Below are 14,610 nucleotides of genomic sequence, written 5' to 3' on the forward strand. Positions count from 1 at the left end.
TGTTGCTGCCACGTTATCTCTGTTATCACGAGAACCTGCACTTTATTACTGCTAATATACATATTTATTGTTTTGTTATCAGTGTTTTCAAGTTTTCTTTTGGGGTATTTGGATGGCCCTGAAAAGGGCCTTTGGACCACAGAAATGTGGAGCGAAGGCGTGACAATGAGAGCTTAAGCCTTCTTTGGCTTGACTGCCTTCTTCTTGGGGGTCTTGACCTTCTTGGGTTTGGCTGCTGCCTTCTTGGGTGTCTTCGCCTTCTTGGGCTTGGCTGCAGCCTTCACCTTCTTTGGTGACTTAGCGGCCTTCTTAGCGGCTGTTTTGGGTTTCTTGGCAGCAGCTGGCTTCTTGACTTTCTTGGGGGATTTGGCAGCCTTCTTTGGTTTGGCAGCTGCCTTAGCCTTCTTGGGTTTTTCGTCTTTCTTTGCCTCGCCAAGACGGAATGATCCAGCGGCTCCAGTTCCCTTTGATTGCTTCAGTGCGCCGTTCTTGACTCCATTTTTCAAAGCAGTCTTGATGCGAGCATTGATGGCCACCTGGTTGTCACCAACCTTGTAGTTGGCCAAGATGTATTTCAGAACAGCCTGTCGGGAAGAACCACCCCTCTCCTTCAGGGTTGAAATAGCTTTCTTGATCATCTCCAAATAGGTAGGATGTGCGGCAGCCTTCTTAGGCTTGGCAGCAGCCTTCTTCTTGGGAGTCTTGACAACAGCGGGGGCAGCAGCAGCATCAGCCATAGTGGTAAGTTTGAGTGGTAAAAATTCACGTCAGCTACGAGAGAAGCACAGAGAGCGAATGACACTTCCCCACAGACAGCCCGGCTGATACTCCGGAGGCGCGGACGTCGGAGGAGACACCCTGCTTGTTGTGGCTGATAGCTGCACGCTTACAAGCGCGTGTGCTTTTTCGTGTATTTGTATCCGAATAATCACTTCTTAATCAAGGAAAGTTTCAATTTCAACAATACAGTTAGGTAGTAAAAACATTTGGCTACATTTCGGTTACAATAGCAACGCTCACGGGTGAAGTTCAAAGCCACACGTGCTGTTTCCAATGAAGCGACCCAGTCTAAAATGTAGACATCGCTACTTTCAAAAGCACATTTTTAGCCTTGAGACTCAAGTTTATGCATTTTAAACGTTGCCTGTCAATTCTCAATATATCTAACTATGAAAGTAAAACACAACACTCATCAGTATTGCCTATGATAAGCTAGAACAAGCTTTCAAACAACGACAATGAAGCACGTTTTTCTGACGACTTCGCCATTTTGCAACAGAAAACATTTGACACTATATTTCTGGAGACATAATTTTGGTCACTTCAATTAGAGTTGAAACTAACTTTGTCATAACAAGTAAGTAACGGGGATTTTACTTTCAGGAAAACAGTCTAGTAAGACGAGGATCTCGGGACACAAGCAGCTAGGGCGCGAAGCCCCGAACAGTAACATATATACATTGGTGTTTAGATCACTCGATCGGTCGTCACAGATTAAGTCTTTTTGCCTGTCTTAATAGCACGATATTAGTAGGGGTCTTCGTCGTTTGGATGTTAATTTTACCAGAACAATATAGGCTACCATCCATCAACGAAAAGTGAATGTTTCAGACGAAAGGCCGGATCGAGTGAGCGAGTGTGCCGGGCCTCGTGTTAAACAGTGATCACATGTTTTTAGAACGGCTAGATTTTAATCCCTGTAAATATACATCATAAATCAACAAACACAACATGTCTACTGAACCCGCTGAAAACGCGAGCATGCTGTTTTCATGGCAATGTCTGTTTACCAATGTGTGGTGGCTATATGTAGCTAAAGTTTGCCGACAAGCATTGTCTACGGCCATACCACGTTGAAAACACCGGTTCTCGTCCGATCACCGAAGTTAAGCAACGTCGGGCCCGGAGAGTACTTGGATGGGTGACCGCCTGGGAACACCGGGTGCAGTAGACATTTTTGCTGTGCGATTCCCACTTTTTTTCTTTTTCGACCATAAGGTGCACTTGCCTCATTCACATCTGATGTAATCATACACTTTTATTTCCTTGTAAATGGCCCCACTCATGCATGTCTGCTCAAAGACATAGCTGCCAGCCATGTATTCTTACATACCTTTACAGAAAGGAATTTTCCACTATACATGTGATCATATTCAGTTGTCAGTTCACCCAACTCGTCAACTATTCTGAAGGCATGTACGTCCTTTTCGCCACATAAAGGTGTTTGCGTGCACCGATAATTGACTATTTTACTTACTTTCTTACTTTCAAAGCATGAATATATAATATATACATGTAAAATTATAATGTTGTTCGTGTTAAGTCTCGGCTCACATCTCTTTGCCTACACAGATAAGAAAAGGAGAAAGAGTTAGATCGTACAGAGCGCCTGTCAATAGGAGTTCACTGGCTTGCTGCTGGAAAATGTATTTTGAAAGCTGTGAGCAAGCTGATCACTGTTGACACGCTTTAAAAATATGAAAAAAAAACGACGCGACTGTGTGATAAACCAGCTATTTTATGTTCCCCGTTCTAGCTGATCGCTGGCAAACGTACTTTAGACTTATTAGAAAGTATTTCCATACATTTCTCTCGCCATACAACAGGTAGATGTGACATGTTGCAGGTAGGGGGCTAGGCGAAACGCACACGACCAAGGGCGCACAACTCTTGGCGCTCTATTTGAAAAGTCGTGCACAGGCGAGGCGTGTGTCGGTAAAACACCCCGTGGATGTCTGGCCTTTATCGCCGTTTTACACCTTTGAACACAACGTGCATGTGCAGCTACACACATAGGAAGTCTGCACTCAGGATATTATATATATCAACGACACTAATCGCCTCACTTTCCAACATACACCCATTTGGGGGGTTAATAAACAAGCATAACAACAGTCATTAGTGTGAAGACACACTACCCCACCCCCCCATCCCCCCCCCACACACACAATAAAATCCCTGACATACCTTTATCAACATCACCTATGTGTGTTATGTGCGTGGTGGGTGTTGCTGCCACGTTATCTCTGTTATCACGAGAACCTGCACTTTATTACTGCTAATATACATATTTATTGTTTTGTTATCAGTGTTTTCAAGTTTTCTTTTGGGGTATTTGGATGGCCCTGAAAAGGGCCTTTGGACCACAGAAATGTGGAGCGAAGGCGTGACAATGAGAGCTTAAGCCTTCTTTGGCTTGACTGCCTTCTTCTTGGGGGTCTTGACCTTCTTGGGTTTGGCTGCTGCCTTCTTGGGTGTCTTCGCCTTCTTGGGCTTGGCTGCAGCCTTCACCTTCTTTGGTGACTTAGCGGCCTTCTTAGCGGCTGTTTTGGGTTTCTTGGCAGCAGCTGGCTTCTTGACTTTCTTGGGGGATTTGGCAGCCTTCTTTGGTTTGGCAGCTGCCTTAGCCTTCTTGGGTTTTTCGTCTTTCTTTGCCTCGCCAAGACGGAATGATCCAGCGGCTCCAGTTCCCTTTGATTGCTTCAGTGCGCCGTTCTTGACTCCATTTTTCAAAGCAGTCTTGATGCGAGCATTGATGGCCACCTGGTTGTCACCAACCTTGTAGTTGGCCAAGATGTATTTCAGAACAGCCTGTCGGGAAGAACCACCCCTCTCCTTCAGGGTTGAAATAGCTTTCTTGATCATCTCCAAATAGGTAGGATGTGCGGCAGCCTTCTTAGGCTTGGCAGCAGCCTTCTTCTTGGGAGTCTTGACAACAGCGGGGGCAGCAGCAGCATCAGCCATAGTGGTAAGTTTGAGTGGTAAAAATTCACGTCAGCTACGAGAGAAGCACAGAGAGCGAATGACACTTCCCCACAGACAGCCCGGCTGATACTCCGGAGGCGCGGACGTCGGAGGAGACACCCTGCTTGTTGTGGCTGATAGCTGCACGCTTACAAGCGCGTGTGCTTTTTCGTGTATTTGTATCCGAATAATCACTTCCTAATCAAGGAAAGTTTCAATTTCAACAATACAGTTAGGTAGTAAAAACATTTGGCTACATTTCGGTTACAATAGCAACGCTCACGGGTGAAGTTCAAAGCCACACGTGCTGTTTCCAATGAAGCGACCCAGTCTAAAATGTAGACATCGCTACTTTCAAAAGCACATTTTTAGCCTTGAGACTCAAGTTTATGCATTTTAAACGTTGCCTGTCAATTCTCAATATATCTAACTATGAAAGTAAAACACAACACTCATCAGTATTGCCTATGATAAGCTAGAACAAGCTTTCAAACAACGACAATGAAGCACGTTTTTCTGACGACTTCGCCATTTTGCAACAGAAAACATTTGACACTATATTTCTGGAGACATAATTTTGGTCACTTCAATTAGAGTTGAAACTAACTTTGTCATAACAAGTAAGTAACGGGGATTTTACTTTCAGGAAAACAGTCTAGTAAGACGAGGATCTCGGGACACAAGCAGCTAGGGCGCGAAGCCCCGAACAGTAACATATATACATTGGTGTTTAGATCACTCGATCGGTCGTCACAGATTAAGTCTTTTTGCCTGTCTTAATAGCACGATATTAGTAGGGGTCTTCGTCGTTTGGATGTTAATTTTACCAGAACAATATAGGCTACCATCCATCAACGAAAAGTGAATGTTTCAGACGAAAGGCCGGATCGAGTGAGCGAGTGTGCCGGGCCTCGTGTTAAACAGTGATCGCATGTTTTTAGAACGGCTAGATTTTAATCCCTGTAAATATACATCATAAATCAACAAACACAACATGTCTACTGAACCCGCTGAAAACGCGAGCATGCTGTTTTCATGGCAATGTCTGTTTACCAATGTGTGGTGGCTATATGTAGCTAAAGTTTGCCGACTAGCATTGTCTACGGCCATACCACGTTGAAAACACCGGTTCTCGTCCGATCACCGAAGTTAAGCAACGTCGGGCCCGGAGAGTACTTGGATGGGTGACCGCCTGGGAACACCGGGTGCAGTAGACATTTTTGCTGTGCGATTCCCACTTTTTTTCTTTTTCGACCATAAGGTGCACTTGCCTCATTCACATCTGATGTAATCATACACTTTTATTTCCTTGTAAATGGCCCCACTCATGCATGTCTGCTCAAAGACATAGCTGCCAGCCATGTATTCTTACATACCTTTACAGAAAGGAATTTTCCACTATACATGTGATCATATTCAGTTGTCAGTTCACCCAACTCGTCAACTATTCTGAAGGCATGTACGTCCTTTTCGCCACATAAAGGTGTTTGCGTGCACCGATAATTGACTATTTTACTTACTTTCTTACTTTCAAAGCATGAATATATAATATATACATGTAAAATTATAATGTTGTTCGTGTTAAGTCTCGGCTCACATCTCTTTGCCTACACAGATAAGAAAAGGAGAAAGAGTTAGATCGTACAGAGCGCCTGTCAATAGGAGTTCACTGGCTTGCTGCTGGAAAATGTATTTTGAAAGCTGTGAGCAAGCTGATCACTGTTGACACGCTTTAAAAATATGAAAAAAAAACGACGCGACTGTGTGATAAACCAGCTATTTTATGTTCCCCGTTCTAGCTGATCGCTGGCAAACGTACTTTAGACTTATTAGAAAGTATTTCCATACATTTCTCTCGCCATACAACAGGTAGATGTGACATGTTGCAGGTAGGGGGCTAGGCGAAACGCACACGACCAAGGGCGCACAACTCTTGGCGCTCTATTTGAAAAGTCGTGCACAGGCGAGGCGTGTGTCGGTAAAACACCCCGTGGATGTCTGGCCTTTATCGCCGTTTTACACCTTTGAACACAACGTGCATGTGCAGCTACACACATAGGAAGTCTGCACTCAGGATATTATATATATCAACGACACTAATCGCCTCACTTTCCAACATACACCCATTTGGGGGGTTAATAAACAAGCATAACAACAGTCATTAGTGTGAAGACACACTACCCCACCCCCCCATCCCCCCCCCCCCCCCCCCCCACACACAATAAAATCCCTGACATACCTTTATCAACATCACCTATGTGTGTTATGTGCGTGGTGGGTGTTGCTGCCACGTTATCTCTGTTATCACGAGAACCTGCACTTTATTACTGCTAATATACATATTTATTGTTTTGTTATCAGTGTTTTCAAGTTTTCTTTTGGGGTATTTGGATGGCCCTGAAAAGGGCCTTTGGACCACAGAAATGTGGAGCGAAGGCGTGACAATGAGAGCTTAAGCCTTCTTTGGCTTGACTGCCTTCTTCTTGGGGGTCTTGACCTTCTTGGGTTTGGCTGCTGCCTTCTTGGGTGTCTTCGCCTTCTTGGGCTTGGCTGCAGCCTTCACCTTCTTTGGTGACTTAGCGGCCTTCTTAGCGGCTGTTTTGGGTTTCTTGGCAGCAGCTGGCTTCTTGACTTTCTTGGGGGATTTGGCAGCCTTCTTTGGTTTGGCAGCTGCCTTAGCCTTCTTGGGTTTTTCGTCTTTCTTTGCCTCGCCAAGACGGAATGATCCAGCGGCTCCAGTTCCCTTTGATTGCTTCAGTGCGCCGTTCTTGACTCCATTTTTCAAAGCAGTCTTGATGCGAGCATTGATGGCCACCTGGTTGTCACCAACCTTGTAGTTGGCCAAGATGTATTTCAGAACAGCCTGTCGGGAAGAACCACCCCTCTCCTTCAGGGTTGAAATAGCTTTCTTGATCATCTCCAAATAGGTAGGATGTGCGGCAGCCTTCTTAGGCTTGGCAGCAGCCTTCTTCTTGGGAGTCTTGACAACAGCGGGGGCAGCAGCAGCATCAGCCATAGTGGTAAGTTTGAGTGGTAGAAATTCACGTCAGCTACGAGAGAAGCACAGAGAGCGAATGACACTTCCCCACAGACAGCCCGGCTGATACTCCGGAGGCGCGGACGTCGGAGGAGACACCCTGCTTGTTGTGGCTGATAGCTGCACGCTTACAAGCGCGTGTGCTTTTTCGTGTATTTGTATCCGAATAATCACTTCTTAATCAAGGAAAGTTTCAATTTCAACAATACAGTTAGGTAGTAAAAACATTTGGCTACATTTCGGTTACAATAGCAACGCTCACGGGTGAAGTTCAAAGCCACACGTGCTGTTTCCAATGAAGCGACCCAGTCTAAAATGTAGACATCGCTACTTTCAAAAGCACATTTTTAGCCTTGAGACTCAAGTTTATGCATTTTAAACGTTGCCTGTCAATTCTCAATATATCTAACTATGAAAGTAAAACACAACACTCATCAGTATTGCCTATGATAAGCTAGAACAAGCTTTCAAACAACGACAATGAAGCACGTTTTTCTGACGACTTCGCCATTTTGCAACAGAAAACATTTGACACTATATTTCTGGAGACATAATTTTGGTCACTTCAATTAGAGTTGAAACTAACTTTGTCATAACAAGTAAGTAACGGGGATTTTACTTTCAGGAAAACAGTCTAGTAAGACGAGGATCTCGGGACACAAGCAGCTAGGGCGCGAAGCCCCGAACAGTAACATATATACATTGGTGTTTAGATCACTCGATCGGTCGTCACAGATTAAGTCTTTTTGCCTGTCTTAATAGCACGATATTAGTAGGGGTCTTCGTCGTTTGGATGTTAATTTTACCAGAACAATATAGGCTACCATCCATCAACGAAAAGTGAATGTTTCAGACGAAAGGCCGGATCGAGTGAGCGAGTGTGCCGGGCCTCGTGTTAAACAGTGATCGCATGTTTTTAGAACGGCTAGATTTTAATCCCTGTAAATATACATCATAAATCAACAAACACAACATGTCTACTGAACCCGCTGAAAACGCGAGCATGCTGTTTTCATGGCAATGTCTGTTTACCAATGTGTGGTGGCTATATGTAGCTAAAGTTTGCCGACAAGCATTGTCTACGGCCATACCACGTTGAAAACACCGGTTCTCGTCCGATCACCGAAGTTAAGCAACGTCGGGCCCGGAGAGTACTTGGATGGGTGACCGCCTGGGAACACCGGGTGCAGTAGACATTTTTGCTGTGCGATTCCCACTTTTTTTCTTTTTCGACCATAAGGTGCACTTGCCTCATTCACATCTGATGTAATCATACACTTTTATTTCCTTGTAAATGGCCCCACTCATGCATGTCTGCTCAAAGACATAGCTGCCAGCCATGTATTCTTACATACCTTTACAGAAAGGAATTTTCCACTATACATGTGATCATATTCAGTTGTCAGTTCACCCAACTCGTCAACTATTCTGAAGGCATGTACGTCCTTTTCGCCACATAAAGGTGTTTGCGTGCACCGATAATTGACTATTTTACTTACTTTCTTACTTTCAAAGCATGAATATATAATATATACATGTAAAATTATAATGTTGTTCGTGTTAAGTCTCGGCTCACATCTCTTTGCCTACACAGATAAGAAAAGGAGAAAGAGTTAGATCGTACAGAGCGCCTGTCAATAGGAGTTCACTGGCTTGCTGCTGGAAAATGTATTTTGAAAGCTGTGAGCAAGCTGATCACTGTTGACACGCTTTAAAAATATGAAAAAAAAACGACGCGACTGTGTGATAAACCAGCTATTTTATGTTCCCCGTTCTAGCTGATCGCTGGCAAACGTACTTTAGACTTATTAGAAAGTATTTCCATACATTTCTCTCGCCATACAACAGGTAGATGTGACATGTTGCAGGTAGGGGGCTAGGCGAAACGCACACGACCAAGGGCGCACAACTCTTGGCGCTCTATTTGAAAAGTCGTGCACAGGCGAGGCGTGTGTCGGTAAAACACCCCGTGGATGTCTGGCCTTTATCGCCGTTTTACACCTTTGAACACAACGTGCATGTGCAGCTACACACATAGGAAGTCTGCACTCAGGATATTATATATATCAACGACACTAATCGCCTCACTTTCCAACATACACCCATTTGGGGGGTTAATAAACAAGCATAACAACAGTCATTAGTGTGAAGACACACTACCCCACCCCCCCATCCCCCCCCCCCCCCCCCCCACACACAATAAAATCCCTGACATACCTTTATCAACATCACCTATGTGTGTTATGTGCGTGGTGGGTGTTGCTGCCACGTTATCTCTGTTATCACGAGAACCTGCACTTTATTACTGCTAATATACATATTTATTGTTTTGTTATCAGTGTTTTCAAGTTTTCTTTTGGGGTATTTGGATGGCCCTGAAAAGGGCCTTTGGACCACAGAAATGTGGAGCGAAGGCGTGACAATGAGAGCTTAAGCCTTCTTTGGCTTGACTGCCTTCTTCTTGGGGGTCTTGACCTTCTTGGGTTTGGCTGCTGCCTTCTTGGGTGTCTTCGCCTTCTTGGGCTTGGCTGCAGCCTTCACCTTCTTTGGTGACTTAGCGGCCTTCTTAGCGGCTGTTTTGGGTTTCTTGGCAGCAGCTGGCTTCTTGACTTTCTTGGGGGATTTGGCAGCCTTCTTTGGTTTGGCAGCTGCCTTAGCCTTCTTGGGTTTTTCGTCTTTCTTTGCCTCGCCAAGACGGAATGATCCAGCGGCTCCAGTTCCCTTTGATTGCTTCAGTGCGCCGTTCTTGACTCCATTTTTCAAAGCAGTCTTGATGCGAGCATTGATGGCCACCTGGTTGTCACCAACCTTGTAGTTGGCCAAGATGTATTTCAGAACAGCCTGTCGGGAAGAACCACCCCTCTCCTTCAGGGTTGAAATAGCTTTCTTGATCATCTCCAAATAGGTAGGATGTGCGGCAGCCTTCTTAGGCTTGGCAGCAGCCTTCTTCTTGGGAGTCTTGACAACAGCGGGGGCAGCAGCAGCATCAGCCATAGTGGTAAGTTTGAGTGGTAAAAATTCACGTCAGCTACGAGAGAAGCACAGAGAGCGAATGACACTTCCCCACAGACAGCCCGGCTGATACTCCGGAGGCGCGGACGTCGGAGGAGACACCCTGCTTGTTGTGGCTGATAGCTGCACGCTTACAAGCGCGTGTGCTTTTTCGTGTATTTGTATCCGAATAATCACTTCTTAATCAAGGAAAGTTTCAATTTCAACAATACAGTTAGGTAGTAAAAACATTTGGCTACATTTCGGTTACAATAGCAACGCTCACGGGTGAAGTTCAAAGCCACACGTGCTGTTTCCAATGAAGCGACCCAGTCTAAAATGTAGACATCGCTACTTTCAAAAGCACATTTTTAGCCTTGAGACTCAAGTTTATGCATTTTAAACGTTGCCTGTCAATTCTCAATATATCTAACTATGAAAGTAAAACACAACACTCATCAGTATTGCCTATGATAAGCTAGAACAAGCTTTCAAACAACGACAATGAAGCACGTTTTTCTGACGACTTCGCCATTTTGCAACAGAAAACATTTGACACTATATTTCTGGAGACATAATTTTGGTCACTTCAATTAGAGTTGAAACTAACTTTGTCATAACAAGTAAGTAACGGGGATTTTACTTTCAGGAAAACAGTCTAGTAAGACGAGGATCTCGGGACACAAGCAGCTAGGGCGCGAAGCCCCGAACAGTAACATATATACATTGGTGTTTAGATCACTCGATCGGTCGTCACAGATTAAGTCTTTTTGCCTGTCTTAATAGCACGATATTAGTAGGGGTCTTCGTCGTTTGGATGTTAATTTTACCAGAACAATATAGGCTACCATCCATCAACGAAAAGTGAATGTTTCAGACGAAAGGCCGGATCGAGTGAGCGAGTGTGCCGGGCCTCGTGTTAAACAGTGATCGCATGTTTTTAGAACGGCTAGATTTTAATCCCTGTAAATATACATCATAAATCAACAAACACAACATGTCTACTGAACCCGCTGAAAACGCGAGCATGCTGTTTTCATGGCAATGTCTGTTTACCAATGTGTGGTGGCTATATGTAGCTAAAGTTTGCCGACAAGCACTGTCTACGGCCATACCACGTTGAAAACACCGGTTCTCGTCCGATCACCGAAGTTAAGCAACGTCGGGCCCGGAGAGTACTTGGATGGGTGACCGCCTGGGAACACCGGGTGCAGTAGACATTTTTGCTGTGCGATTCCCACTTTTTTTCTTTTTCGACCATAAGGTGCACTTGCCTCATTCACATCTGATGTAATCATACACTTTTATTTCCTTGTAAATGGCCCCACTCATGCATGTCTGCTCAAAGACATAGCTGCCAGCCATGTATTCTTACATACCTTTACAGAAAGGAATTTTCCACTATACATGTGATCATATTCAGTTGTCAGTTCACCCAACTCGTCAACTATTCTGAAGGCATGTACGTCCTTTTCGCCACATAAAGGTGTTTGCGTGCACCGATAATTGACTATTTTACTTACTTTCTTACTTTCAAAGCATGAATATATAATATATACATGTAAAATTATAATGTTGTTCGTGTTAAGTCTCGGCTCACATCTCTTTGCCTACACAGATAAGAAAAGGAGAAAGAGTTAGATCGTACAGAGCGCCTGTCAATAGGAGTTCACTGGCTTGCTGCTGGAAAATGTATTTTGAAAGCTGTGAGCAAGCTGATCACTGTTGACACGCTTTAAAAATATGAGAAAAAAAACGACGCGACTGTGTGATAAACCAGCTATTTTATGTTCCCCGTTCTAGCTGATCGCTGGCAAACGTACTTTAGACTTATTAGAAAGTATTTCCATACATTTCTCTCGCCATACAACAGGTAGATGTGACATGTTGCAGGTAGGGGGCTAGGCGAAACGCACACGACCAAGGGCGCACAACTCTTGGCGCTCTATTTGAAAAGTCGTGCACAGGCGAGGCGTGTGTCGGTAAAACACACCGTGGATGTCTGGCCTTTATCGCCGTTTTACACCTTTGAACACAACGTGCATGTGCAGCTACACACATAGGAAGTCTGCACTCAGGATATTATATATATCAACGACACTAATCGCCTCACTTTCCAACATACACCCATTTGGGGGGTTAATAAACAAGCATAACAACAGTCATTAGTGTGAAGACACACTACCCCACCCCCCCACACACACACAATAAAATCCCTGACATACCTTTATCAACATCACCTATGTGTGTTATGTGCGTGGTGGGTGTTGCTGCCACGTTATCTCTGTTATCACGAGAACCTGCACTTTATTACTGCTAATATACATATTTATTGTTTTGTTATCAGTGTTTTCAAGTTTTCTTTTGGGGTATTTGGATGGCCCTGAAAAGGGCCTTTGGACCACAGAAATGTGGAGCGAAGGCGTGACAATGAGAGCTTAAGCCTTCTTTGGCTTGACTGCCTTCTTCTTGGGGGTCTTGACCTTCTTGGGTTTGGCTGCTGCCTTCTTGGGTGTCTTCGCCTTCTTGGGCTTGGCTGCAGCCTTCACCTTCTTTGGTGACTTAGCGGCCTTCTTAGCGGCTGTTTTGGGTTTCTTGGCAGCAGCTGGCTTCTTGACTTTCTTGGGGGATTTGGCAGCCTTCTTTGGTTTGGCAGCTGCCTTAGCCTTCTTGGGTTTTTCGTCTTTCTTTGCCTCGCCAAGACGGAATGATCCAGCGGCTCCAGTTCCCTTTGATTGCTTCAGTGCGCCGTTCTTGACTCCATTTTTCAAAGCAGTCTTGATGCGAGCATTGATGGCCACCTGGTTGTCACCAACCTTGTAGTTGGCCAAGATGTATTTCAGAACAGCCTGTCGGGAAGAACCACCCCTCTCCTTCAGGGTTGAAATAGCTTTCTTGATCATCTCCAAATAGGTAGGATGTGCGGCAGCCTTCTTAGGCTTGGCAGCAGCCTTCTTCTTGGGAGTCTTGACAACAGCGGGGGCAGCAGCAGCATCAGCCATAGTGGTAAGTTTGAGTGGTAAAAATTCACGTCAGCTACGAGAGAAGCACAGAGAGCGAATGACACTTCCCCACAGACAGCCCGGCTGATACTCCGGAGGCGCGGACGTCGGAGGAGACACCCTGCTTGTTGTGGCTGATAGCTGCACGCTTACAAGCGCGTGTGCTTTTTCGTGTATTTGTATCCGAATAATCACTTCTTAATCAAGGAAAGTTTCAATTTCAACAATACAGTTAGGTAGTAAAAACATTTGGCTACATTTCGGTTACAATAGCAACGCTCACGGGTGAAGTTCAAAGCCACACGTGCTGTTTCCAATGAAGCGACCCAGTCTAAAATGTAGACATCGCTACTTTCAAAAGCACATTTTTAGCCTTGAGACTCAAGTTTATGCATTTTAAACGTTGCCTGTCAATTCTCAATATATCTAACTATGAAAGTAAAACACAACACTCATCAGTATTGCCTATGATAAGCTAGAACAAGCTTTCAAACAACGACAATGAAGCACGTTTTTCTGACGACTTCGCCATTTTGCAACAGAAAACATTTGACACTATATTTCTGGAGACATAATTTTGGTCACTTCAATTAGAGTTGAAACTAACTTTGTCATAACAAGTAAGTAACGGGGATTTTACTTTCAGGAAAACAGTCTAGTAAGACGAGGATCTCGGGACACAAGCAGCTAGGGCGCGAAGCCCCGAACAGTAACATATATACATTGGTGTTTAGATCACTCGATCGGTCGTCACAGATTAAGTCTTTTTGCCTGTCTTAATAGCACGATATTAGTAGGGGTCTTCGTCGTTTGGATGTTAATTTTACCAGAACAATATAGGCTACCATCCATCAACGAAAAGTGAATGTTTCAGACGAAAGGCCGGATCGAGTGAGCGAGTGTGCCGGGCCTCGTGTTAAACAGTGATCGCATGTTTTTAGAACGGCTAGATTTTAATCCCTGTAAATATACATCATAAATCAACAAACACAACATGTCTACTGAACCCGCTGAAAACGCGAGCATGCTGTTTTCATGGCAATGTCTGTTTACCAATGTGTGGTGGCTATATGTAGCTAAAGTTTGCCGACAAGCACTGTCTACGGCCATACCACGTTGAAAACACCGGTTCTCGTCCGATCACCGAAGTTAAGCAACGTCGGGCCCGGAGAGTACTTGGATGGGTGACCGCCTGGGAACACCGGGTGCAGTAGACATTTTTGCTGTGCGATTCCCACTTTTTTTCTTTTTCGACCATAAGGTGCACTTGCCTCATTCACATCTGATGTAATCATACACTTTTATTTCCTTGTAAATGGCCCCACTCATGCATGTCTGCTCAAAGACATAGCTGCCAGCCATGTATTCTTACATACCTTTACAGAAAGGAATTTTCCACTATACATGTGATCATATTCAGTTGTCAGTTCACCCAACTCGTCAACTATTCTGAAGGCATGTACGTCCTTTTCGCCACATAAAGGTGTTTGCGTGCACCGATAATTGACTATTTTACTTACTTTCTTACTTTCAAAGCATGAATATATAATATATACATGTAAAATTATAATGTTGTTCGTGTTAAGTCTCGGCTCACATCTCTTTGCCTACACAGATAAGAAAAGGAGAAAGAGTTAGATCGTACAGAGCGCCTGTCAATAGGAGTTCACTGGCTTGCTGCTGGAAAATGTATTTTGAAAGCTGTGAGCAAGCTGATCACTGTTGACACGCTTTAAAAATATGAGAAAAAAAACGACGCGACTGTGTGATAAACCAGCTATTTTATGTTCCCCGTTCTAGCTGATCGCTGGCAAACGTACTTTAGACTTATTAGAA

The 14,610-nt window shown here is 44.4% G+C and overlaps 4 protein-coding genes and 5 non-coding genes across 9 annotated transcripts; 5 read left to right on the plus strand and 4 right to left on the minus strand.

Annotated features, from left to right (window-relative positions):
* Positions 1 to 203: 203 nt before the first annotated feature.
* Positions 204 to 737, minus strand: LOC125373451 (histone 24-like; the record flags this gene model as incomplete). Its single annotated transcript, XM_048384526.1, has 1 exon — positions 204 to 737. A coding segment is annotated over exon 1 (534 nt), but the record flags the coding sequence as incomplete, so codon positions are not given.
* A 1,098-nt stretch (positions 738 to 1,835) lies between these two features.
* Positions 1,836 to 1,954, plus strand: LOC125373649. The gene has a single exon (XR_007218487.1). It is a non-coding gene; the product is annotated as a 5S ribosomal RNA (ribosomal RNA).
* A 1,256-nt stretch (positions 1,955 to 3,210) lies between these two features.
* On the minus strand, positions 3,211 to 3,744 carry LOC125373450 (histone 24-like; the record flags this gene model as incomplete). Its single annotated transcript, XM_048384525.1, has 1 exon — positions 3,211 to 3,744. A coding segment is annotated over exon 1 (534 nt), but the record flags the coding sequence as incomplete, so codon positions are not given.
* A 1,098-nt stretch (positions 3,745 to 4,842) lies between these two features.
* LOC125373650 lies at positions 4,843 to 4,961 on the plus strand. Its single transcript, XR_007218488.1, has one exon. It is a non-coding gene; the product is annotated as a 5S ribosomal RNA (ribosomal RNA).
* A 1,265-nt stretch (positions 4,962 to 6,226) lies between these two features.
* LOC125373145 (histone 24-like) lies at positions 6,227 to 6,760 on the minus strand (the record flags this gene model as incomplete). Its single annotated transcript, XM_048384042.1, has 1 exon — positions 6,227 to 6,760. A coding segment is annotated over exon 1 (534 nt), but the record flags the coding sequence as incomplete, so codon positions are not given.
* Positions 6,761 to 7,858: 1,098 nt separating this feature from the next.
* On the plus strand, positions 7,859 to 7,977 carry LOC125373651. Its single transcript, XR_007218489.1, has one exon. It is a non-coding gene; the product is annotated as a 5S ribosomal RNA (ribosomal RNA).
* A 1,294-nt stretch (positions 7,978 to 9,271) lies between these two features.
* On the minus strand, positions 9,272 to 12,774 carry LOC125373392 (late histone H1-like; the record flags this gene model as incomplete). Its single annotated transcript, XM_048384444.1, has 2 exons — positions 12,322 to 12,774; positions 9,272 to 9,730 (listed from the first exon to the last, which is right to left on the minus strand). Coding segments are annotated over exons 1-2 (912 nt in total), but the record flags the coding sequence as incomplete, so codon positions are not given.
* LOC125373652 lies at positions 10,874 to 10,992 on the plus strand. Its single transcript, XR_007218490.1, has one exon. It is a non-coding gene; the product is annotated as a 5S ribosomal RNA (ribosomal RNA).
* A 1,098-nt stretch (positions 12,775 to 13,872) lies between the features above and the next one.
* LOC125373547 lies at positions 13,873 to 13,991 on the plus strand. Its single transcript, XR_007218392.1, has one exon. It is a non-coding gene; the product is annotated as a 5S ribosomal RNA (ribosomal RNA).
* Positions 13,992 to 14,610: the final 619 nt, after the last annotated feature.

Source organism: Haliotis rufescens, unplaced genomic scaffold (assembly GCF_023055435.1).
Source record: "Haliotis rufescens isolate VD_foot unplaced genomic scaffold, xgHalRufe1.0.p SCAF_5, whole genome shotgun sequence".
Taxonomy (NCBI): Eukaryota; Metazoa; Mollusca; class Gastropoda; order Lepetellida; family Haliotidae; genus Haliotis; species Haliotis rufescens.